A 23,883-nucleotide genomic window follows, 5' to 3' on the forward strand; every position below is an offset into this window, starting at 1 on the left:
TGGGACATGTCTGTCCCTTGCAGGCTGGGCTCCAGCCCTCACCTCCTCTAAGTCCAAGTCCTCTGGGCTGCCCAGCGGGGTCAGGAACTGGCCACCACGAGACTTGCGCAGCGGTACCATCACGATGAAGTAGTTCCTGCCACAAGATGAAGAGTCAGTGGGGCTGTCCCCAGGCATGCCCAGAGAGGCTGTTTGGGGACGAGTAGGCAGCCTCCCTTTCTGAACCTCCCTTCTGTCCACGCAATGGGTCCATTCCCCTGCAGCCCCAGCCATATTTCAACCTCCAGGACTTCGATCACACTGTTCCTTCTGCCTAGAAAGCCTATCCCATGTGATTTTATTTCTTGAATTCCTACACACCCTTCAAAGCCCCAGCTTCCATGCCCACACACTTTTGTAGCCCTCAATTCTTGGCCTCTGACTGCCACACCAAAGGGCTGACAGTCTGCCTGGCCACCTCCCCATCAATCTGGGAGCCCCAAACCAGTAGAAGACAGGGCACGCAGGGGTGCGAGAAGATGCCAGAGAAGCGGACACAAGGCCACATTTTAGCGACTATTTCCATGAGAAGCAGAGGGGAACCACACAAGACAGGGCTGATGTAAGCCCCATTTTATAGACGGATGAGGAAACCGAGGCACAGAAAGGTCAAGTGGCCGGCCCGCCACACAGAGGCCAACAGGGAGGGGGGCGGAGAGCAACCCTGGGGCCCGGGGCGCCAGGCGTACTGGACGGGCACGGGGCTCTGGCCGTCGGGCAGGTGCACCACGATGAAGCCGTCGGCGTTGGGCCTGGTGGCCACGCTGGGCTTGCCATTGAGCAGGTTGAAGGCAGTCCAGGCAGTGACCGTCTGCTGCAGGCCCCCCAGGCTGCTGCCGCGGTTGGTCAGCACGAAGTTGTAGAAGGTGTTGGGCTTGAGGTGAGTGATGAGCTTTTTGGTGGTGCGGCCGTCCACATCCAGCGTGAGCCCGTTGTACTGGATCTGTGGGCCAGGGCCAGTGGCTCGGTGCGGCTCTGGGAGGCCTGACCCGGACTGAGCCCCAATCCCAGGCTCAGCCCTCACCCTGCTGGACTGATCCCAGGTTGAGCCTTGATCCCAGCCGAGCCCGGACCCGACTCTGAACCTCACTCTCAGTCCCAATCTTTACTGACCCCTAATCCCAGAACAAGCCCCCACCCCAGACTGACTCTTAATCCCAAATGAGCCCCAACTCTGACTGAGCCCTAATCCTAAAACTCAACCCCAACCCCAGTCAGGGCCTCAATCTCAGACGAGTCCCAGTTTCAGCCCTAATCCTGGGCTGAGCCCTGGTGCCAGGGCACCTCTCGAGCCCAGGTTGAGCTTCAATCCCTGTTGAGCCCCAGCTCTGAGTCCCCGTCCTGCCTGAGCCCCAATCCCGAACTAAGCCCGGACCCAGACTGAGCCTCAGTCCCCAGGGAAGCCCCATCCTGCACAGCCCTGAGCCCACCGGGACCCCAACGCCACCCCAATAAGCCTTGACTCCAGACTGAGCTCCAACCCTGGCCCAGTCCACCCCTCGGCCAGGTGGCCATACCTTGTAGGGTGTGGGCGAATTGTAGTTGTCAGGGAACTCCCAGCTGAGCAGGACTGACGTCTTCATGATCATCTTCACCTTGAAGTTCTTGGGCGAGACTGCCAGGCAGCAGCCAAGCGGGAGAGAGCAGAAGAGAAGCCCCGTGAGTGCCAGGCATGGGCTGGGTGGGCGGGGGTGGGGCGGGGCGGCCCAGGCGTTCCCTGTTGTCCGCTGTGCCCGCGGCCTTCCTGCCTGGCCCTGGCCCGGCCCTGCCTGGCCCTGTCCCAAGACCCTGCTGGGGGAGACGGCGCGGCTGCAGAGAGAAGGCAGAGGAGGGAGGGGGTGGGGGGGATGGTGGTGCCACCGAGGCACGTCCCACCTTTGCCAACGCCAGAGCCTCAGGGTCCAGACTCGCCTCGAGCATCCACGAGGAAGCAGAAAAGTGACCACTTACCTGGGCGGGGGAGAGGGAAGGGGCTGGGGTAGGGGTGGGCACAAGGCCCGGTCCGGCTCTGGTGCGGGGGTTGCCGCGCCTACCTTGGTCCCGCAGGAACGTCCGGTAGCGGACAGGGGGGCTGTAGGGGCCGGGGCCCCGGCGTGTGTGGGCCCGCACTTGGAGGTCATAGGCCGTGTCGGGCTTGAGGCCCTGCAGCGTGAGCATGTTTTCAGCGCCGGGCTCAGCTGCTGCCGGCAGCTCAGTCTCTCGGGCAGGGCCCAGGGCACCGGCCTCCCGGACGGCCACTGTGTACTTGACAATGGCCCCATTGCGCTCAGCGGGCACCGGTGGCAGCCAGCGCAGTAGGACAGTGCCAGCCGAGGCGTTGCCAGCTGCCTCGAGGATCTGCGGGTGGCCACGGGGTGTGTCCTCTGGGATGCTAAGGACCTCCACTGCCTCCTCGCCCAGGCCGCCTCGGCTCCGGGCTGCCAGCCGGAACACGTATGTGGCCCCCTTGTGCACTCCCGATGCCGTGTAGTGGTCCTCAGTGGGTAGGAACTCTAGCGTGGCCAGGGGTGATGAGTCCTCTCGGCCGAACTGCAGGCGGTAGCCCAGTACCTGGTCCTCGGTGGTGCTGGCTGGGGGCTCCCAGCGTGCCAGCAGGCTGCCCTCGGGGGTCTGCTGCACCGACAGGGTGGGGCGGCCCAGCACTGTGGGGACACAGGGCCAGCATCAGTGACTGCCTGCCAGTCTGGGAGCACAGGGTGGGGCTGCTGCTTTTAAAAGTGGGTCTCTGAGAGGCCTCGCTGAGAAAGAGACCTGAAGGGGGTGAGGGGGAAGCCGCAGGGAGGTCTAGGAAGAACAGCGTTCCGGGCAGAGGGGACAGCCAGCGCAGAGGCCGAGCCAGGGCTGCGCTGGGCGAGTCTAAGGGACGAGGAGGCGGCCAGGGACTCAGAGAACACAGTCAAGGAAAACATCCCTAGATTTCACAGCAGGCCTCATCTGTGTATCTCCTCCTTTAGTCAGCAAGTCATATATTTCTTGCTTTGCTTATTTGCCCATTGCTGACACCTGATTAATATCCATGGACACAAGAGTGTCCGAATCCTGCCTATGCCCTATGGTTCTCGCAGTCTGAGTAGTAACGAATGTGCTAAATGAGGTTTTGGGGTCTGGTAAAGAAGGGGGAAACCAGGCTTCTCCGCTGCAGGACCTATCAGGACCTTTCATGGACTGTGCTATGAGCAGTCACAGCGTATGCAGTGGCTTCAGCTTAGCAAGTACGGCTCTAATGCAACGTCCCTGAGAGGAAGAGGAAACCATGGGAGGCTCCTTGGAGGAGGTGACAGGGGCACTGGACATTGGAGGATATACAGGCCAGCCAGGCTCAGGAAACAGCACGGGCAGGGCTGGCGGCAGTGCGCAGAGGGGCTGTGTTGAGCCTGAATGTCAGGCTATGTGGTCAGAGGTGTGGCATCGAGGGTCCCCGAGGGAGGAGAGGGTGTGGGAAGCGGGGCAGAGGCCTTTCTATGGTTTCTTGCACACACTACACTTGCGCCCCTCTCCAAGCCTCTGCCTGGGCTGTGCCCTCTGCTCGGAACGTCCTCCCCTTGCATCTGCACAGTTGTCTCTTTCTCCTCGCTCAGCTCGGTTGTGGCCGGGAGAAAGCAGAACCTTGGGACGGACGGGGAGAGCCAGAGAGGGAAAACGAGGAAGGGCTGCCGGAAGAGGGGTCCTCATGGTGCAGCTGGGGAGACGGGCACTGCACCCCAAAATGACAACCCGCCCAGGGTGGTCAGAGCTGATGGGGGAATGACATGGTGCTGGGGGGCCCAGGAGGGGCATCAAACCAAGACTGTGGAATGGAGTGGGGTGGGGAGGGCTTCCCCGATGAGGTAGAAACAAAGCAAAGACCTAAAGGGTGGGGAAGAGACAGCCAGGCCAGACAAGGGCGTCCAGGCAACTGGGCAAAAGCCAGGAGGACAAGGGGTTAGAGTCGGCCGTTAACTATTTGCATCTGGCTGGCTACTAAGGAAGAGTGTGATGAACAAGCGATGGGGTTGACCTGGCTGGGCTCCAAATTCCCCCTTGAGCAGTGCCACCCCTTTGCTCTGGAGGTTCCCCCTGCCCAGTACACACTCTCTCCAAATGGGCTCAAGAACTCTGGGGGACACTGTGGGGGCCAAGGAGCTGCCAGAGCAGGGGAGTCTCATACCTGCTCCCTTGGTCACTACCACCTTGGGTTTGCTGCGAGCGCCATCGCCTTTCATAGTGTAGGCGGCTACAGTGATGGAGTAGGTGGTCTCTGGCTTCAGGTTTGTGATGATCATCTCCTGCAGGCAGGGGTGGGGTCAAGGATGCAACCAGAGCTAAGATCAGCCCTGTCCTCCCTCCTTCCAGGGCTGGGCTCAAACAAGGTGGGTGTGGGTCCTGGTCCTCAGGCAGAGACGTGCACCCGACCTCATGCACAGACCCTGACGGGTAGCAGGTCCATGCTGATATGGGCACACGCAGCCTGACTGGATGGAAAAGGGCGGTTGCCTCTGCTCCAGTAATCTGGCTCCCACCCCCGGCCCAAGAGTCTGTCCTCCTTGCAGCAGCCACCAGAGGGCCCCTGTGAGCACCTGAGTCAGGCCCCGCCCCTCCTCTGCCCACAACTCTCTCTCAGGGTAAAAGCCCAAGTCTTCCTTGTGGCCCAAGAGGCCCTGCAATACCCACCAGGTCCTCTCCCTGCTCTCACCTCCTCCTCCTCCTCTCCCCGTCGCTCACTCTGCTCCAGCTACAAGGACCTCCTGACTGCTCCTCCCACCGCCAGGCATGGTCCTGCCCCAGGACTCTTGCACAGGCTATTCCTCTTTGCCTCCACTATACCTATTGGTGTGCTGGGATTTCCTTATACCGGCTTGTGAGAGCCAATAGTTAAAATTTTCAGAAATTTTGTGAGCCAGTTATTAAAGCCATTATTAAAAAGTAAATTATATAAACTTACAATAAAATAAAATAAAATAAAATAAAAAAACCCAAAGGCATTATATAGACTCATTCCCCCCCCCCCCCGCCCCATTATTCTACTATGTTTACCCCTATCTATGCTGTCAGGGTTATTTTGTCTCTTGTACCTTCTAGAATGATGAGCTACTGTACATCTAGCCAGTGGCTTGAGGCTGACATGGTGGGAGTATTTACACCACTGGCAAATGCTAATTACGGACCAGGGCTGCCCCCACCCACCCATCTGGAAAGCTGACATTTACACCACTGTCTACACCCTGCCTCCACCAGAGCTGTAACTAGACACCTATTTGTGTCTTTTTCCCATTAACGTCCCTCTCGTGCACTGAATTGTGACCCCAGGGAAGGCAGGCTCAGGGCTCTGTCTTGGGCACTGTCACTTCCGCAGCGCCTTGCACAGGCTCTAGCCGACCGCGGGCGCTCAGTGAACGACTGCTTGTTCAACGAATGCCAGACACTGACTCGCGCACACCCGTGCACACCATCACACGTGCCCATTTCCCCACACATGCACATTACAAACAAGGTCCAACATGCCTGGAGCTGAGGGTTGTCCCCAGGTCAGGAGCATGAGGAAGGGGGTCAGGGATGCATGAACAGAGGGTCTCCTGCCCCTAAGCCTCACATTTACCCCCTCCCAGGGTCCTGGTGGGCGGGACGGGCTGAAACTTCCCTATGGGAGGGGGTAGGGCCAGTGTTACTTTAACATCAGATCTGGTGCTCTCAGAAGACCCTGTAGCCTCCAGTTAAAGACAGAGAGACAGCTCAGAGAGGCAGTGACTTGCCAAGTCACACAGCAATGCCGACTCTGTTCAGGGCCTCTGGAGAAAGCTTGGACGGATGAAAACGGTGATGCTACAGGGCTCCTCTCCCACCCCGGGCCCACTGACCCCTCTCGTTACTCAAGGGCCAGGATGAAGTGGACACTTCTGATAGAGAGAGAAGTTCTAGGTCAGGGGGTGCTGAGGCAGGTGATGAAAGGGTCAGGCTGAGCTGGAAAGCGACCCAGCTCTGGTCTCGGGAGGACGGGGAGACAGCGGGGTGGCCCTGTAGGGAAGGCACTACAGGAACAGCCTGAGCAAAGGTGTGGCGGTGAGAACAGCAAGTGAGGCGGCGGGGCCAGGGCTGGGTTGTGTAACTGGGAGCCTAGGGGCCATCCAAGTAAGAAGGACACGGATGGCCGCTGGGTCCAGGCCTCTGCCTTGTGTCCGGGTTCCCCTTCTGGGGTCCCTAGCAGGTGCCTCCTGGGCTGCTGTGCCCACTGGTCCAACGTGAAAACTGAGACCACAAGCTCTGAGAGATAATGGGATGTGCCTCTGGGACCCGGGGGAGGAGACCCTTTGACAAGGGGCGTGCGGGGGTGGGGCGGGGGTCACAGCACGGCAAGGCAGGGCCCGCGAAAACAGCACGCCAGCGGCCGGAGAGCACTACTTACATATTCAGCCGTGTCATCCGTCTCCCACTGAGCGTGGGAAGAGGCGGCAGGGGAGAGAGGAGGAGATGAGCGGGGTGGCCAGAGAAGAGAAGCAGCAAGAGGGCAGGAGCACAGGGTGGGGCACATCCCTGCCCACCTGGAATCCTCCCCACCCAGGCCCCGCCCTGAAGCCCCGCCCACCTGGGCATCGGCCAGCATGATGTCCTTTATGCGTGGTGGCCCCCGGGCCTCAGCACCCTCCATGCGTACGTAGTGGACCTGGTAGCCGCGAATCTGGCCGTGCTGTCGGCCTGGCGCGGGTGAGCGCCACAGCACGCGGATGGCCGTGGCGTTGAGCGCCTCCGCCTCCACCTTCCGCGGAGGCGCGCTGGGCACTGGCGAGGGGGGGAGCAGGGAGCGGAGGGGAGGGTGGGGGGCACCGTTACTGGGGCACCCGGCCCTGCCGCGGGCAGCTGCCCGCTGCCAGGGTGCCAAGTGGCTGCTAGCTAACTGGGCGCTCACTCTAAGTGCACAGCACCAGCCAGGAGGGCATGCCTCCCTCACGCCTCCCCCAGCCCGGGGAGGGAGCCCTGACGGTGCCCCACGTACAGCGGGGGCGACTGAGCAGCACCCGTGCCTATGGCCACCCCCCAGGGCCACGTGACTTTGGCGCACTGCTGCCATCCTCACAGCATGCCTTCCAGATAGGGGCTCTTTTTTCCCTCATTTACAGAGAGCAAAACAGGCCCAGAGAGTTGATTCTGTGATCACAGGGTTAGAAAGAGGCAAGGTAGGGGTCTGAACCCCGGCAGCCCGGCTGCGGCCTCCTATACGCCCCAGTATGCAGCTGGCCCAGGCCAGGGCCTCTCCATCCACACCCGCCCAGGAGGAGCTGCTCCGCTTCTTCCCCATGCTTAGAACACAACGTGGGGCTGCCAATCAAACCTTCCAGGCCAACGGCTTGAAAAGCAAACCAGGGTCAAAGAGGCTCAGTTTTACTGAGGAAGCTGCTCACTTTCCTTTGACCCAGGCCCTCAGCCTCCCTAACGTGAGCACCCACATCACTTTGCAGCTTAAAACTCTCTATCTTGCAGTTGGCTAGGGCAGGAATATTGACATGCCAGAAGTTGACTAACGGTACAAATCCATCTCCGTCTCCCAGAGAGCTGGTGGTTAAATGGGATCAGCCCAGTCTACCGACTTTCAGGAAGGATGGTTTATACCCAGGAAGCTGCAGATGCTGGCTCATCCCAAGATAAGCCTAAAAGCTAGGTTTCTGGGTTAGGGACCACAAATTTTTTCCAAGTGCTACTTGCTGCTTCTTACACTTTGTTTCCATAGTTTCCACCATTGGACCAAACTATAGGGCTGCCAGCTCAGCTTTCCAGGCACAAGGCTCAGGGAGCGAATGGTGCCCAGAGGTCTAGAAGGAAGAATTCCAAGTCAAGGAGCCTAGAATTTCTTGGGGAGAATGCTTGTTTCATGTCTCCCTCTCATGACAGTGGCTTCTACCTTTTGGCCACCAGCCAGCCCAGTTTTCCAGATAGGAGGCTCCAAGGCAGGATGGACTGGGGCCTGCGTGGGGTCCCCAGGCCAGGGTGGTGCTTACCGTCCTCGTCGGTGCGGATGACCACGGGCGAGCTCTCGGGCCCTGGTCCCACCTCTGTGTGAGCGACAGTCGTGATGCGGTACTCCGTCCACTTGTCCAGTGACTCCAGCAGGATCTGAGTGGTGGTCGGGGGGATGCCGTTCACCTCCTTGGGTTGCGGGTCCTCCGAGCCCAGCGGTCGGTAGCGGACGCTATAGCTCACCAGGGCCCCGTTGTGCGTTTCCGGCGGCGGCGGGCGCCAACTTACCAAAATGGCCGTGGAGCGTGTGCTGACACACTTAACATCTTGAGGGGGGGCAGACGGTTCTATTGGAGGGGGGGAGAACGTGGGAGTGGGGAAGGGAGGCAGGATGGGCAGGAGGGGGCGGGGAAACAAAAGATGGGAAAGAGAAAATAAAAAAGAAGATGATAACAAACAAAACTGGACCAAAGCAAAGAGAAGTCGAACCCAAAAGAAGCAAGTGTCAACCAAAGGTGAGATGGGTGGGTGGGGGTGGGGCTGGGAGGGCTGGCCAAGAACACTGCGCTCACTTATGTGGCTACACCTACCTGACACATAGTAGGTCTTAGGCAGTGGGCAGCCACAGTCCCTGTGGAGCACACAAGTGGGTGCCAGGCATTGTGATGAGAGGAACAGCAATTAAAGACCCATTTACTGGGCACCCACTCTGTGTCAGACACCATGCCAAGTAGAATAGCCATAAAAGCCCCATTTACTGGGCGCCTACTATGTGCAAGACATGGTGCCAAGGACTTCACAGAATAATAGCAAAAGCATCTATTTGTTGAACTCCCACCATATGCCAAGCACCATGCCAAGTGCATCATAGAATAGTAAATGTACTTATTTATTGAGCATCTACTATGTGCTAAACCTTGTGCCAGAGGAATAGCAATAAAAGCCCCTTTTACTTGGCACCTACTATGCGCCAGCCACCATGCCAAAGTGGAAAAGCAATAAAGCCCCATTCATCAGGCAACTACTGTGTGCCAGGTACTGTGCCAGAAGAATAGCAAAAGCTCCACTGACTGAGCACCTACTGTGTGCCAGGCACAGCACCAGAGATGAGTAACACTAAATACATTAATTTAATAAACACCTACTGTATGCCAGAGAAATAGCAATAAAAGCCCTATTAGGCACCAAGAACTTCACAGAATGACAGTAAAATATTTATTGAACACCTACTGTGTGCCACAGATTATGCTAAGTAACAGCAATAAAAATCACATTTATTGGGCATTTATACTGTGCTAGGCACAGTGCTAGAGCTTCATGGGATAATAGTAAGTGCATTTACTTACTTAACACCTATTGTGTGCCAGGGGAATAGAACGTGAGGGGAATAGTGATAAAAGCTCCATTTACTGGGTACCTACTGTGTGCTAGGCATGGTGCTAGGAACTCCCTAATAGTAAAAGCACCTATTTCCTGAACACCTGTTCTACGAGACCTCAGAGGCTACCCCCATGGCTTATGTCAACCAGGACCTCAGAAGAGACCTCACTTGAAAATGACGCTAATGTTTTAAGCACCTACTATGTACCAATTAGCATGCCAGAGGCTATACAGGCTAATACCACAAGTGCCTGTTTACTGCATGCCTACTGTGTTGGTCCTGGGCTCAAAGCTTTATAGAGAACACAGCCCATATTTAGCATGTACAGTGTGCTAAGGTCTTGACAGATCGGAGTTTTGAGTCCCTACTCTGCACCTGGCACCACACTAAGGATTAAAGATCAACAGCAAGTCTTACTTATTGATTTATTGCGCACCTACGATGGGCCGGGCATTATAAAAGCCCTCTAAAGATAAAAATAGCAGCTGCATTTTATGCAGCACCTATGTGTGCCACCAGGCATTGTGCTGAGGACTTACCAGATAGCAGTAATAGTCCCTACATGCCAAAAGCTCCTACTGTGTGCCAGGCACTGTGCTACGGAGTTAACTGAAAAACAGTAATAGCTCCCGCCTATTAAGCACCTACTATGTGTTAGGCACTCTACTAAGGCCTTGCAGAACCTTAGTAGTTCTCACCTCTTAAGCACCTATTGCATGCCAAGAACTGTATTACTGGATAACAGTAATATCACCATACATGAAGTACCTACTACATGCCAGGCATTATACTGAAGGCTTTATTGGATTAACTGAAATAGTTCTCATGTATTAAGCATATACTGTGTGCTAGGCGCTATGCTAAGGGCCTTATATAAAAACAGTAATACTCCTTATGAGCAGCTGTTATTTGCGCACATGATGCCAAGGCCTTTGCAGATAGTAACTCTAGGTTTGGAGCAAAAACTGTGTACTGGCGCCATGTTAGGCTCCCATGTAAGTACCTACTTTGTGCCTAGTACCAGGCCAACTTCTTTAAAGAAAGTACCACTTATTGGGCACTTATGGTATGCCAGGCATTGTACCAAAGGCTTTGCAGAACAATAGTAGCCTTCATGTTTTGGGTACCTACTGTGTGCCTGGAATGAGGTTAACTTTGTTGCAGACTGCTAACAGTTTCCATTCATTGAGTGCCAACTATATGCTCAGCTCTGTGACAATGTGTGTTTAGATTTAAAACAGCAGCTGTATATATGGAGCACCTACTGTGTGCTAGGCAACATTCTAACAGTGATAGTTCCCACATATTAAGCACCTACTGTGTGTTAAAGGTTTTATGAAATAACAGTACTAGTCTCCATGTGTTGAGCACCTACTACGGACCAGGCCCTGTGTTAAGGGCATTACTGGTAATAAACCTCAAGTAATATGCACCTTTTGCATGCCCAGCACCCTAAGCCCTTTATAGACTCAAAATGCGTCCCACTGGTCATGCCTCATTTAATAGTTATGACCACCCTATGGAGCCAGAACTATCACCCTTCCAGCTCTGCCGCATGTTACAGGTGGGGAATCAGGTTGAATACCCACCTGCCTGGGTTTTCTATTATCACTGATTGAGTACTGGGTGCTTTTCGTACATCACCTCCCATTTTATAGATGAAACAGGCTGGGAAATGGCAAACTGCCGGCCCAAGGGCATGTGGCAAGGGACAGGATTTGAACCCAGGCTCCCCTGTTCTCTGAGGACGGCCTTGGCCTGAGGCTGGGAATTATGATCTCAGCCTGTACCTTCCACCAGCTCCAGCCACTTGAGGCTGACTGGAGCCACACTCCCTCAGCTGCCCAGGACTCGAGCCTGCCTTGCCTAGAGGGTGGCCCAGAAAAGTCACTGGCCTTGCTTGATGTCAAGGCACAGAGAACCCTCATCATCATGCCGGCCTCGTTTGTTCACCGAACAGGTGTTAATAGAGTACTTATTACATGCACACCCTGAGCTAGACCCTGGGATTCAGAGAGGAATCAGAAGTCTGTCTCCAAAGTCATCAGGCTACAAGAGACCCCAGAGGCCATTCCACTGACTTAGTTCAGCTAGAATGACCCTGCAGCCTCACTCTAAGTGAACTACTGGAGTGCCCCTTCCTACATTTCTTGACCAGCCACCCCAATCAAAAGTGCCCAGGGGAATCAGGCAGGAGCGAAAAAACCAACCAAGGAATGTGCCAGAAAGAATGGATGCTCTGAGAAAAAGGGGAGGAAAAATAAAACCAAAACCATAATAAAATACGAAACAACAGTGATGATGATGAGAAAAACCATAATAAAAGAAAGACGCCTTCCAGGAATCCCAGTCTGGTTACCTACCTTCCACTCTTCAACTGCTAACTTATATGACTTTCTTACGAGGGAGGGAATGGCGAGTGCTGAGCTACAAGGCCAGACCGAGCTCTGGGTGGGTCTCCAGACGCAAGCGGGCCTACAGCCCCGCTCCAGCCCCCAGCGTGGGCACGCTGCAGTTCCAGACTGGTGCCGACGAGGCAGGGAAGGGGGACGGTGTCAGGGGAGACCCATGGCTGAGTGGTCTGGCCTCCACCTACCCTTGAGTTCAGCCTAAGAAGCCCGCAGCCCCGGGGAAGACACGCCTGGCCCTGAGTCTTGGCTGCCAGTTTTCTCAGGCCCCACCCGTCTCGGGGTGAGAAGTGAAGAGTCCCTTCTCTCCCGGTCCCTGTCCTGGGCCGCCCCGAGGTTCGCATGGCTGGGCCAAAGCCACTTTCTTGACGACCCTGGAGGCCGCCTCCTTCACAATCCGGCCCAACCTGCATGACATCTCCGGAGGGGACAGTTATGGACAGAAATCAGGCCCACGTCGGGGGCAGCATGTGATTCCGGATTCCCCATTTTTCTGGGCTGGCATGCATCTTGGCAGTGGAGTGGAGAATTTGGGGGGCTGAATTTGGGCTCTGGGCTGTCCGTGCAGCCCAGAGCTGCTGGGAGCTGCTGCAGGGCGGGCAGGCAGGGTGGGCCGTCTTTGTGAACCTGCTTGAGACCAGCGCGTACTCACCTTTGTGGCACCTGTGCCAGTCTCTCACGTGGCTGCCCAAGCCACAGGACACCCTCACTGATCGCCTCACGCACAAGAACGCCCAGACGCCTGTGACCTGCAGAGCGCTGGGCTCGGCATGGAGGAGCGTGGAGGAAGGAAGGGGCTGGGGGTGGCAGGGGGCTGTGTCTCCGAGGCCCCTGATTCCAGCAGCTCAGACACCCTGGCCCGAGTTGCTGCCATGCTCGACTGACCCGTGATGCCCTCGGGTGCACACACCCGGGGTGGGGCTCGAGTGTTTGGCCACTGAGGCTGCTTCCAGTACAAGGCCTGGGTGGCTACGCGTGACTGACTGAGAAGCGGAAGGGGAGGAGGGCCACCACGATGAAGGCCACGGCGGCGGAGGCCACACCAGAGGCCACGCTGGGCCAGGCTGAGCAGAGAGGAGAGAGCAGAAGGAAGAGAGGGAGGCAGGGAAGCAGCAGGAGGAGGGGCCTGCATAGGCCCTGAGCTCACAGCAGGCAGGGAGGGTGGTGGTGGGGGCCACAGTGTGGCCCAGAGCCAGCTCCCAGCCGCAGTGGGCTGGCCAGGTCACTTGTTTGTGAAGGGGAGGCCGGGCAGGCACAGCCAGGAACTCTAGGCACTTGAGAGCCCTGCACTGGGCGCTGCACTACGCCCAAAACCCAGCGTCGGCTCTGGCTCCCACCACCCCTGCCCCTGGTCACGGGGCCCCTGCGGTGGGGGGAGGAAGGGCCACCTGCAGAGGTGAGATGGCTTCTGCACCCTTTTCTCTCTCTGGGGTGCAAGCTGTGACAGCCTATGTACTGTTCTAATTAGCCCCGAATCAGGGAGAGGAAGAGGGGAGAGGTGCAGTCAGCAACTCCTCCCAAACAAAGGGCAAAACCACAAAGCTGACCCCCAGGAAGGCAGAGAAAGCAGAGCCTGCAGAACCTGGTGGACCTGCCGGAAAAGCGAGGGTGGTGCTGGTGGGTGTGCCTGAGGTTGCGGGGCAGAGCGAGGAGGGGGTGGGCCAGAGGCGCCCCCACCCCCTACGGCAGGCCCCGCCTAGGTCAATGCACACAGAGGGCATCTGCGATGGCCAAGGGTCCCCCCCCAAAGGTGAGGGCAGGGTCCGCGAGACACCTACTGGACTGCAGCGTGCGCTGCCGCACCACCGAGGTGAAGGCGCCCAGGCCCTGCGGAGAGCGTGCCGCCAGGCGGAAGGCATACTCTGTGTTGGGCTTGAGGTCATCCACCACAAATGTCGTGGCTGGGTCGAAGGTAGTCCCGACCTAGGAGCAGGGTCGGGGTGGCGAGAGAGACACAGAGACAGAGAGAGATGGACAGAGAGACAGAGACAGAGACAGAGAGGCAAACATACAGAAACAGAGACAGAGAGAGAAAAACAGATTTAGAGATGATGGCAAAAAAACCCCAGACACATAGAGAAATAGAGATGGAAACAGGCATAAATAGAGAGAAAGATTACAAGAGAGACAAACACAAACAGACACACAGAGAAAAAGAAATGGAAAGACATACAGAGACAGAGACACCAATGAATTATAAATAGAGAAAGAGGGTGAGACATGAGAGAGAAAAGAAAGAAAAAAGTGGGCAGAGGGAAGGGGGAGAAAGAGACAGAGACAGGGAAAGAGATGGAGAACCAGAAAGGAGAGAGGTGGGAAAATTAGCAACACACGGGGCAAAGAGAAGAGGGAAGAGAGACATCCGGATGCAGTCAGCGAGACAGAAGCAGCAGCTCCCAGCAGGCGAGGGAGGCCCGGAGGAGCGCCTCCCCCACCCCGCCTGGCCCCCAGGTACCTCTCTGCCGTGCTCGCCTTCCCGGAACAGGAGCTCATACTTGATGATACTCTCTTGCCTTGGGGGGCTCCACGAGAGTCCGATGCTCGTCTCTGACTTGGCCTCAGCCCGGAAGTTCATGGGCTGGCCAGGCACTGAGGTGAGGGACACAGAAACAGAAATGGGGGGAGGCCAAGAAGGGGTACACCCCTGGGGCCCCTAACCTGCCAGGTGTCTGCACTCTCCTCACAAAGAGCCCCATGGAGCTCAGACTGTTTGTCTTCAGGTGCTTCTAGAACGTCCCCCCACTCTTACTACTTCTTTCGCAGGGGGACCTCCTACTGCACCCTGTCGTCCACCCCAATCCCCTTTCTCTCTGCTTCCAAATCCCCTTTCAAATCCCCAGTGCAACCCCCCCACCCCGCCCAAATTAAGTGACAGAGGACTTGGTGGGGGCAGTGTTGGGAGATGTGGACCTCCATCCTCTCCGCTCTGTGGTGGCGGAGTCCCGGCCCTCCTGTCGCTTCCCTTGAGTTGCCTGAGTCTTCCTGGATTTGAGGTTTGGGAAGCCTGAGCCCGTGAGGAAAGGACCAGACACCTGCAGAGCTGGGGCCCCACACACCTAGATGTCCTCCATCCCCACCCCGGCCCTTCAACCTGAGTGGCTGGAGGCCAGCCCACGGCCTTTGAGTCAAGCGTGTTCCGTTTGTTATTTTAAAATAAGCATGAATCTCTCCAATGACAGCAGCCGACAGTGGCTCTCAAACTCAGATACTGGAGAGCTGGGCAAAATGGAAGCGACTGGAAATGGGAGCCCTTTATTCAGACGCAGCCAAGGGGATCTATCTGGATGCCTGGTTATAGCCCTGCGGGTTTTCCAAATCAGGTTTTTCAAGTGAATCCAGAAATGTGGGTTTTCTGGGACAACTTTCTGCTCGGAAACACTAGCGTGAAAACATCTCAGAGCACCGTGTGGGACATACAAACCACTTTGTAACTTCCAGGCACCATCAGCCAGCTGCCCATTAGGAGCAGGCACACGATCGCACCGCCGCCCCCGCCGGACACCCTGAGTCCTGCTGCCCCACAGAAGCCACGCCGCCCGCAGGCACCTCACCTCCTTGCTGTGTCTTGACCTGGATGGGGTCTGAGAGGGGCCCGTCGCCCACGGACGTGAAGGCCAGCACGCGTACGGTGTAGGTCTCGTCCTCCAGCAGGCTGCCCACGGTGGTCAGCAGGCTGTCGTCCACGTTGTGCTTCTGCCAGTTGCCCACGGGGTGCTCGGGTTCCATGGTGTAGTAGATCCTGTAGCCCCGGATCAGGCCGTTGGGCTCCACGGGCTCCTCCCATTGGATGATCATGGTGGTGGCGCTCAGCATGCGGGCCTGCACGTTACGCGGCGCGCTGGCCGGGGCCTGCTCGCCCGTGCGGGTGACCACGGACTCGCTGGGGGGGCCTTGGCCAATGGAGTTGACTGCTGACACCCAGATCTCATACTCTGAGTTGGGGCTCAGGCCGCCAATGCTGTAACGCGTCGTGGTGATGTCCTCTTTGATCTGGTATGGTCCGTCCTGGCTCTTGGATTTATACTCGATGACGTAGTAGGACACAGGGTCCGGGTTACCTGAGTCCCAGGTGATGGTGATGCTCGTAGCTGTGTTCTCAGTCACCACAGGAGTCCCGGGGGCTTTGGGAAGAGCTGTTGGGGAGGTGGGTAGGCATGGTCACACGTTGGCCTACACACCCTGAAAGCTGTGTGACTTTATGCTACTCAATTGCCTTCTCTGAGACTTGATTTCCTGGGCAGTGACCAATAACCCCTACCCCATCACCTACAGCAGGGGTCAGCAAACGATGGTCCAAAGGCTGGTGCCTATTTTTGTAAATAAAGTTTTATTGGAACACATCAGGGCTTATTTTTGCCGACAGCTTCTATGACTCTATGAGAGTAGCGATGCGTGGCTACAGCAGAGACTGGATGGCCTGCAGAGCTGAAAACGTTTACTTTTATAAAAAATATTTGCTATTTAAGAAAAATACGTATGTTTGAAGTTAGCACTGGCCCATGGTCATGGTCCGCAGCTCTCTCTGTGGTTCACTGTGCTCAGCCAGAGGGCCCTCCTGTGTGCACTTTACATTTGCTGTTCCAGTGCCCGGGCAGCTCAGATGGCCACAGGACCAGCTCTGTCTCAGACCATTCCTGGAGGCCTTGCTTGCCACCCAGGCTAGCGGTTCCCATGCCCAGTTCTTACCACTACCTAAGGTTATCTCATTTTCACATTTGTCTGTTCTCCCTGCCAACAAGGCCAAAGTTTCGTTTACAGCTGTGTCCCAGCACCTGGATAATTGTTACTTTCTCTCCTGCTTGTCCCAAATCTCACATCCCAAAGGCCCCTGGAAGCATTCATCAGGAGTTCGATGTGGCAGCAAAATGATCCACAAACCAGCTGATGCTGGCACTTTTACAGCCCTAGGGCAGGGCTGCTTAAACTTTTCCTGCAAAAGCCCAGAGGGTAAATACTTTCAGCTTTACAGGCCTTTGTTGAGGTTACTTAGCTCTGCCTTTGTAGCCAGAAAGCATCTATAGACAAGGCGTGAAAAAATAGGTGTGTGCCAATAAAACTTTATTTATAAAAACAAGTTGCGGGCCAGATTCAGCCTGAGGGCTGTAATGTGCTGGTCCCTGTTTTAAAGCTAGAAAAAGTATCTGTGGGCACCTTCCTCTGAATCACACGACAAACCTGAGACACAGGGCGACCACAGTCCTCACACCTGCCCACCCCCCGCCCTCTGAGTCTTGGCACAGGCTATCCTTTTTTCTTAGAACCGCATCCCATCTGCTTTGGCTATTCCCTTTCAACTTCTAGTCTTTCCCTGATCTAACTTTCCTGGGAGGTAGGGCCTTTACTCGGAATGTGAACGGTGCTGCACGAACCCCATCAAAGCCCCAATCAGCCTGTGCCATAGCTACGGGGCTACACAGGAGTCTCACAGTTTGGACTGTGAGATCGACAGAGCAAGACCATGTCTCATGCCATGGGGCCCAGAATAAGTTATAACAAATAAATATATATCCACAGAACGGTCCCCTTCAAAGCCACGCATACCCACGGCCAATTCTCAGAGGATTTCCACCTGTACTCCATCCCCTCCACCTGGGGTCAGGGGACCGCCTGCCTCCCCTGTGCCCTCTGCTTACATTTCACTGTGATCTGGGCCACAGCCTCGATGACGCCCAGGCTGGACATGGCTACACACGTGTAGTTGGCAGAGTCCTTGACATCTGTGAGTTCCAGCACGTTCCGGCCCACAGGCATGTCATCTTCAGGTGTCAGGTCCTCAGCTCCCTGCATCCACTTGACGTATGGCATGGGCGAGCCCACGGCTACACAGGTGATGTTCACGTTGCCACCTGGCATGATCTCGTGGCTCATAGGCAAGATGGAGAATCGAGGGGCCACGCGGCGGACTGGGGGTGGGAGGCAGATGCACAGGGTTGGGAGTTGCGGGGGAGACAATGTAGAGGAAAAAAGAAAGCAGGAAGAAAGAAAGAAAAAAAGACAGAAAGAAAGAAAAAAAAGGGGGGAAAAAGTGGAAAACAATTTAAATATAAACAAGGCTGTTTCCTTCCCCCAGTTGAAATTTTTATTCCAAATGAAAAGAAAACAAAGAAACCAAATTAAAGAAACAAATTCCAACACAAAGAAACCAAAACTTCAAAGGAAGGTACTTCACAAACAATAGAGATATATCGATATATAATCAGAGACATGAAGCATTATTTCATAGCAACAGGGTTTCAGAGACCAGAGGGGCTGGTCACAGCACAGTTACGAACACAAAAATTTATCAGCTGTTTCTCATCTTTGATGACAGATGTGGATTCAGGGAGCAGACCCTCCACCCGCTCTCCCAAGTGGGGAGCTCTGGAAGGTCCCGGCTGGCAGTGTGGGGCTCTGGGAAGGACCGCGCAGAGCGGGGAGGCCGGAGAAGAGCTGGAACCAGGAGGCAGAGGGGGCCGGGAATCTCAGCCCCCCACCCTCGCCCCCCTGGTGACTCAGGGACCCTGCCCACTTCCCGGGGGGCCCTCCAGGAAAAGATGAGAAACTCTAATGAAATTTTTGTGGTTTTTGGGTATAGAAACCCTTCTAAAAGCTTCTGTCGGATCTCACAAGTTTCCATTGATAAATGCAGCTCTCAGAGTCACAAACAGCATGCAGAAGAGATTGGTGGAGAGAAAGAAAGAAAAAGAGAGAGAGAGGCAGGAAGAGGAACAGAGAGAGCGCGCTAATGCAGCGAAGAGGCCTGGATCTCAGGGGCCTTAGTGCATACTCATGTGGGTACCAGCGAGGAGAGACAGGTGAGGCGAGAGAGAGAGAACACAGGTAGAGGGACAGAGAGCGGGAGGGACAGAGACAGAAAGAGGAGGAGGAGGAGGGAGGGGGCCCACTTCAATGCTGCATATTAATTCTAGCGGATGTGACCCAATGTGACATGTCACATTGTCACATCATAGCCCTGGCAGAATACAACAATAATAGTAATAGTAGTAGTAATAGTAGTAATAATAATAAACGGGGGGGGGGGGGATGAACTTGAACGCTGAGAGAACAGGGACATGTTCTGCGCATTTCTTAGCAGGAAAGCGGATGCAGCCTTCTGTCCCCATCTCGCAGACCATGAAGGCGGCAGGATGCATTTCGGGGGCTCCATTTTCGGAAGTCGGACAGGTTTCCGGGTTAGGGGTGCAAGAGGCTGATGCTCACGGGCACCTAAACTTCTCAACAGCACTGTTGCCCCCCTAAGAGAGTGTGACCACAGTGGGAAGGGCTGGCGATAGCCTAGTAAAGCCTCCTAGTCAGAAAGCTTGTCTCTGGCTAAGAGGTTAGGGCTTCAGGAAGCCACATGGGCAGGTCCCCAGCTTTGGGTGGGTCAAGGAGTCTTGTCTCTAGCTGTAGAGAGGACAGAGTGGGGCCTCAAAAGGCAGAACAGGGACACAATGTGACTTTCAGCACTCCAACCTGCCTCTAATTTTCACCTGGCATTGGGGCACAGCTGCACCTCTAAGAGGGTGCCGGCCAGGGTGCAGCCTGCCCTGCAGAGGACAGATAAAGGGAGGCGGCCTGGGCTCCCAGCTGGAAACTCCAATGCCTGCTCTCTGAATCCCTGAATGGAGGTAAAGAGAAGGGGGACGCCCTGTGGGGTTGAGGACGAGGGCCAAGAAGTTGGCACCCTTCTGAAAAGGAAGCCCCTCGAAAAGTCCAGAGTCACGCTGGAGACAGGATGGAGGAAGTGGAAGGTATCCCGTGAGGGGCGGGGTGGGGGTGGGGCAGGGCGGAAGAGGAGCCATGCAGACAGAGTGGGTGATGGGCGGGGCTCTGAGATGGGAGGGTGGCTTTCTGGCAGGGCTGGGGGGAGGGTGGGGGGAGTCGGGGGAAGAGAATGGGATCTGGCCAGCCAGCGAACGTGGTCCAGGCCAGCCGCCGCCACCGGCATCCACAGCGAGGCATATGAGTGGGATGCCCAACGCTGCGTTGTCATGGAAACAGAACACGATGGGGGAATGAGCGTGGGGAGCTAATTAATCAAGGACAGAAAACGGCATCAACGTCCAAAACAAAACCAGGAGAAACAAATGAAGAAACAAAGCGGAAAAAAGAAAAACCCAAAACACCAACCAAACAAAAAAACCCTTCCAAAACAAAACACCCAAAAGCAAGAACAACAACAAAAAAAATGGAATGGGTGTGGGGCTGAAAATCGGGGTCTGAAAGGAGAAGGGCTGTGGCTTCCCCCGGGCGGCACCCCCCACCCCTGGCAGAACACAGGGTCTGACCCCCACCCAGCACCCCAGAGCCTCGGCGGCCACAGAGGCGACATCCTCGCAGAGCAAGAACCTTCGGGGCAAACCACCCCGGCCCCACTCGAGCCCCTCTCTTGAAGCCCCTCTAAGCCCACTTCTCAGGGACACCCTGCCTGTCACTTAGGGCCTAAGAAACAGAGGACCGGACACTAACTGCACAATAAGGCCAACTCCTCAAGGCTTTGGAAAACCTCTCTGGGCGGAGGTGGAGGGCGCTGATGTGACTGAATGAACCGTGTGGTCTTGGGAAGATCCCTCATCCTTCTGGAGCCTCAGTTTCCCTATCTGTGAAACGGAGGCAATCGCTGACATACTGAGGCCGCTGAGCTGCCTGGGGCAGTGCCTAGGGCAGAGAAGTTACTTGGCCTGGCACGGGACCCGTGAAGCTCCCTTCTGGACTTCCAGGGTGCTGGGAAGGTTACCTACATCCTCTACCTTAAGAGAGTTCGAGGATGAATTAGAATTAAATTTTTTTTAAAAAATGGAACATTAAGACTTCAAGCTGAATCCCCATCTGGCTTTATCCCTCCCTTTGAGAGTCAAATGTCCTTACGCCTGCTTTGTGGATGAGGGAGGGGAGGCTGCGGGCAGAGACAGGGCTGGCTGGAAGGTACGGAGGGCAGAAGCGGGGCACCGGAGGGCAAAGCCAGGCGTCCTGGCCCCTGCCTCGGAGAGCACGAGCCTTCTCTGCTCGCACCATGGTAAAGAGCAAGAATGATGGCCGGTGTCCCTTTTCAGCATCTGGCTCTTTCAAACTTGTGTGTCCTTACCTACTGAGGACAGCAAAGTACCCATCACCTATATACCGCTATTAACTGAATAACATCCGGCAACCACCAGTTGAATAATAACCACTAGTCATCATAATAAATGCCCAGAAGCCTTCAGTAAAAGGCTTATGCTGAAAGGGATCGCTGAAACATCAAAGGGAGTAAGAGCTGGCTCTAGAGCTTGAAGATTAAACGTGAGCCCCATTTATCCCTCTGTAAGGTTCAACATCACACCCAAAAGACCCTGTTCACATCTGATCCTAAAATATCTTCCCTTAGGAAGTATCATCATTTGGAAGGCACCTTTTTTCAGAAGTAGAGACAAGTCTTCTTGAATATGTAGAAGACTTGCTGTGCAAGGTTGTTAACTGTAAGTCGGTTAAATGTGGGAGGGCACTTATCAACTACAGTAATTTTAGTGCTTATAATCCCCAACATGGCCAGCAGCCATCAGTTAAATGGCTCTGCCAATAGCTATAAAAGCTGACACCTAAGACACTTTGCCCACTTGCTTTCTCACCCACCCCATTCATTGCTAAGGCTGTGCTGGAGAAAGAGGGCTGGTTTGCCACAAGTTTGGAGAGGATGGCGCCCACTGGCACTAGGTGACTCAGAGCCCCCTTGGGGGTCTTCATAAGGCTTCCAGGCACCCTCCTAGCTGGCAAGGGCGGGCGGCTGACGCTGTGTTCTGCCCCGTTTGGTGCTGATACCCACCCACGTCATCTTTCCACCCCCGGCTGCAAGTCTGAGGTGCAGGTTAGAAAGTAAGGTGGGCGCGGAGCCCATGGGACAGAGTGGCCCCACGGGACCCCCGCCCCCAATTACCGACCTGAATGGAGGGTCCAGGCAGGTTATAAGGGGACCACACCAGCCTTGGTCCTCAGCACGCTCCGGCTGGCTCTCGTTTCCAGCTCTTCTCGTCACCGAGTAGCCGGGGGTCCCAGCGGGGGGGACCCGCGTGGGTGAGGGGGTCAGGAAGGTGGGCGGTGGGGGGTGACGGGTTTGGGATGGGGGTGGGTCGCTTCAAACCCCGATTCACATGGAAAAACAACTCAAAAGCCGTCAAAGCAACCGGGAGACGACCCCTCCCCCAAACAGGAAGAGGCATAAACTCAAAAACCAAAAGGGGGGTTCAGGGGGAAAAGGGTGGGAAAGGGTGAGGGGGAAACTCAAAAGTGAGGTGATCTGGTTGAAGCACTAGGTAGGGAACTCAACAGTGTCAGACATCTCAATGATTCAGCAAGCCGCAGCTCCGCGGGGGTGGGGGCGTGGGGCCCTGGTGGGCATTTTGGGGTGAGAGAAGCGATCGGATGCTCCTCCGGACTCCAAAATGAGGATGAGGGTGGGGAGGGCAGGGGAGAGATGCCAAGAAGTTCTGCAGCCTCCACGGGTTTAAGCTTAGATTACACCTGTCGGGAAGGGAGGGGGTCCGAGGCCTAATTTTGAATCCAGTTTCTCAGCCCCTCCATTGAACCCCAGCCTATAGTCCAGGGAGGGTGTGGACCACCCCCACCGGCCTGCCCTGTGTATCTTCTTCCCTCCACCGCCGCCTGGCCTCCCACCTCCCACCACCAGCTCCCTCCGCCATGGGGACAGCATGCAAGGCCTGGAGGGACCTGGCCGGACGTCTGGCCCACAGGCAGACCAGCAGCCTTGGCCAGCTGGCATTTTGAGCTGGACACTGCTGCTTGCTTTATTTTGTTTGTTTGTTTCATACCCTCTCTCTCTCTCTCTCTCCACTTTTTTTTTTTTCCGTTTTTTATTTTTGGTTCTACCAGAAAATGGGATGACATCTTGCCAATCAACTGACTCCCTTGGCCCCCTCTGCTGCAGCCAGAGACAAGGGGCTTCTCAAATGACAAGGTGTAATCTAATGTTCCCCTCACCCCCCCACCAAAAACAGAGGAAACAGCGATGCAAAGAGTGTGAGGCAGGCAGCAGGCGAGAGGTGTCTGGAGCTCAGTGTTCCTGCGGGACGCTTCCCTCCCCGCCCCCGCCGTGCCCAAACGGAGGAAAGCCTGCCTCCCCACCCCGGAGCCCCCTCTCCCCTTGGGATGAGGGTGGGATGAGGGGAAGGGCTGGGTCCTGATCTGCCATCACCTACCCCGAGGATCAAGTCAGGGGCCTTGGGGGTGGCATGGCTAGGTACCATCAGCAGAACTGGGGAGCTCACCAACACACCCCAGTGGGAGTCTTTCAGGAGACAGAGGAAGTGAGAGGGGTTCCAGGCCCAAATATCCTCACCTACTCCTGTGTGGGGAGCCAGGAGGGAAGGGGAGCACTTAGAAGTCATATCTACTAATGATATGGCTTTAGCGCTAGCAATTTAATTTTGAAGACAATTTGTTTCATAAAATTCCAGGCTATGAACTGATCTGAAAAGACCGGGGGGGAGAGGTTTCAGATAAAGGCCTGTGAGGGGCACCTGGAGACCGGGGCGCTTCACCTCTCCCCTGGTGATGGGGGCTGAGCCCAGTTTCTTAGTTGAGCATTCAATTATCCCAGCCCCGCATGGCCTCCTCCAAATCCCTGATGATATCTTAAGTCCCTTAAACGTGGCAAGTTCTTCCCCACATCCCCAGCTTGCTCTGAGTTCTTCCTGCACGTTCCCACCACGTAGGTGTGTGGCACACTATTCACCTGGGTCCTGTGCATCGTGGTTCAATAATGCTACGTTGCTGGACCAAGTGATAAAGACACCATCTTTAGCCACTAACTTGCACCTAAAAGGCTTATGATTTTAAAGAAACAAAAAAGAACATAAACAGCCAGGGAGCATGTAATCTGATCACCTTCCCACCTTGTCAAAAGCCTGAGCTGCATCTTTCCCAGGGGATTTCTGGGAGTGTAGCTCCCAGATGCATGAAAAAATGGACTTGGTTTGACTTTGCCCCTTTGGATCTCAGAGATATAACATCAGGAGGAAAAGGGCAAGTCTGACTATTCTGCCCCCTGAACAACCCAGGATCAGCAAAATGGGAGTTGAAGAAGAATTAGATTTGGGGTGGAAATTCCTTGCAATTAACTCTTGGGACTGGCTGCTCTGGCAACAACGTAAACTT

General features: G+C 55.5%; 1 protein-coding gene across 1 annotated transcript in view; it reads right to left on the reverse strand.

Moving 5' to 3' along the window:
- The window catches only part of PTPRS (protein tyrosine phosphatase receptor type S), a 96,551-nt gene that overhangs the window by 13,937 nt on the left and 58,731 nt on the right, over nt 1-23,883 (reverse strand). The window contains exons 8-19 of the mRNA XM_054562172.1: nt 17,388-17,657; nt 15,306-15,887; nt 14,210-14,343; nt 13,533-13,677; nt 8,007-8,312; nt 6,599-6,792; nt 6,419-6,445; nt 4,187-4,304; nt 2,073-2,681; nt 1,557-1,654; nt 729-982; nt 43-136 (exon numbers count right to left, since the gene is read on the reverse strand). Of these exons, the coding sequence (XP_054418147.1) occupies nt 43-136; nt 729-982; nt 1,557-1,654; nt 2,073-2,681; nt 4,187-4,304; nt 6,419-6,445; nt 6,599-6,792; nt 8,007-8,312; nt 13,533-13,677; nt 14,210-14,343; nt 15,306-15,887; nt 17,388-17,657 (2,831 nt within the window). The remainder of the gene's footprint in view (nt 1-42; nt 137-728; nt 983-1,556; nt 1,655-2,072; nt 2,682-4,186; nt 4,305-6,418; nt 6,446-6,598; nt 6,793-8,006; nt 8,313-13,532; nt 13,678-14,209; nt 14,344-15,305; nt 15,888-17,387; nt 17,658-23,883) is intronic.

Source organism: Pteronotus mesoamericanus, unplaced genomic scaffold (assembly GCF_021234165.1).
Source record: "Pteronotus mesoamericanus isolate MK-2021 breed Mesoamerican mustached bat unplaced genomic scaffold, CSHL_Meso_final scaffold_636, whole genome shotgun sequence".
In the NCBI taxonomy this organism is placed as follows: Eukaryota; Metazoa; Chordata; class Mammalia; order Chiroptera; family Mormoopidae; genus Pteronotus; species Pteronotus mesoamericanus.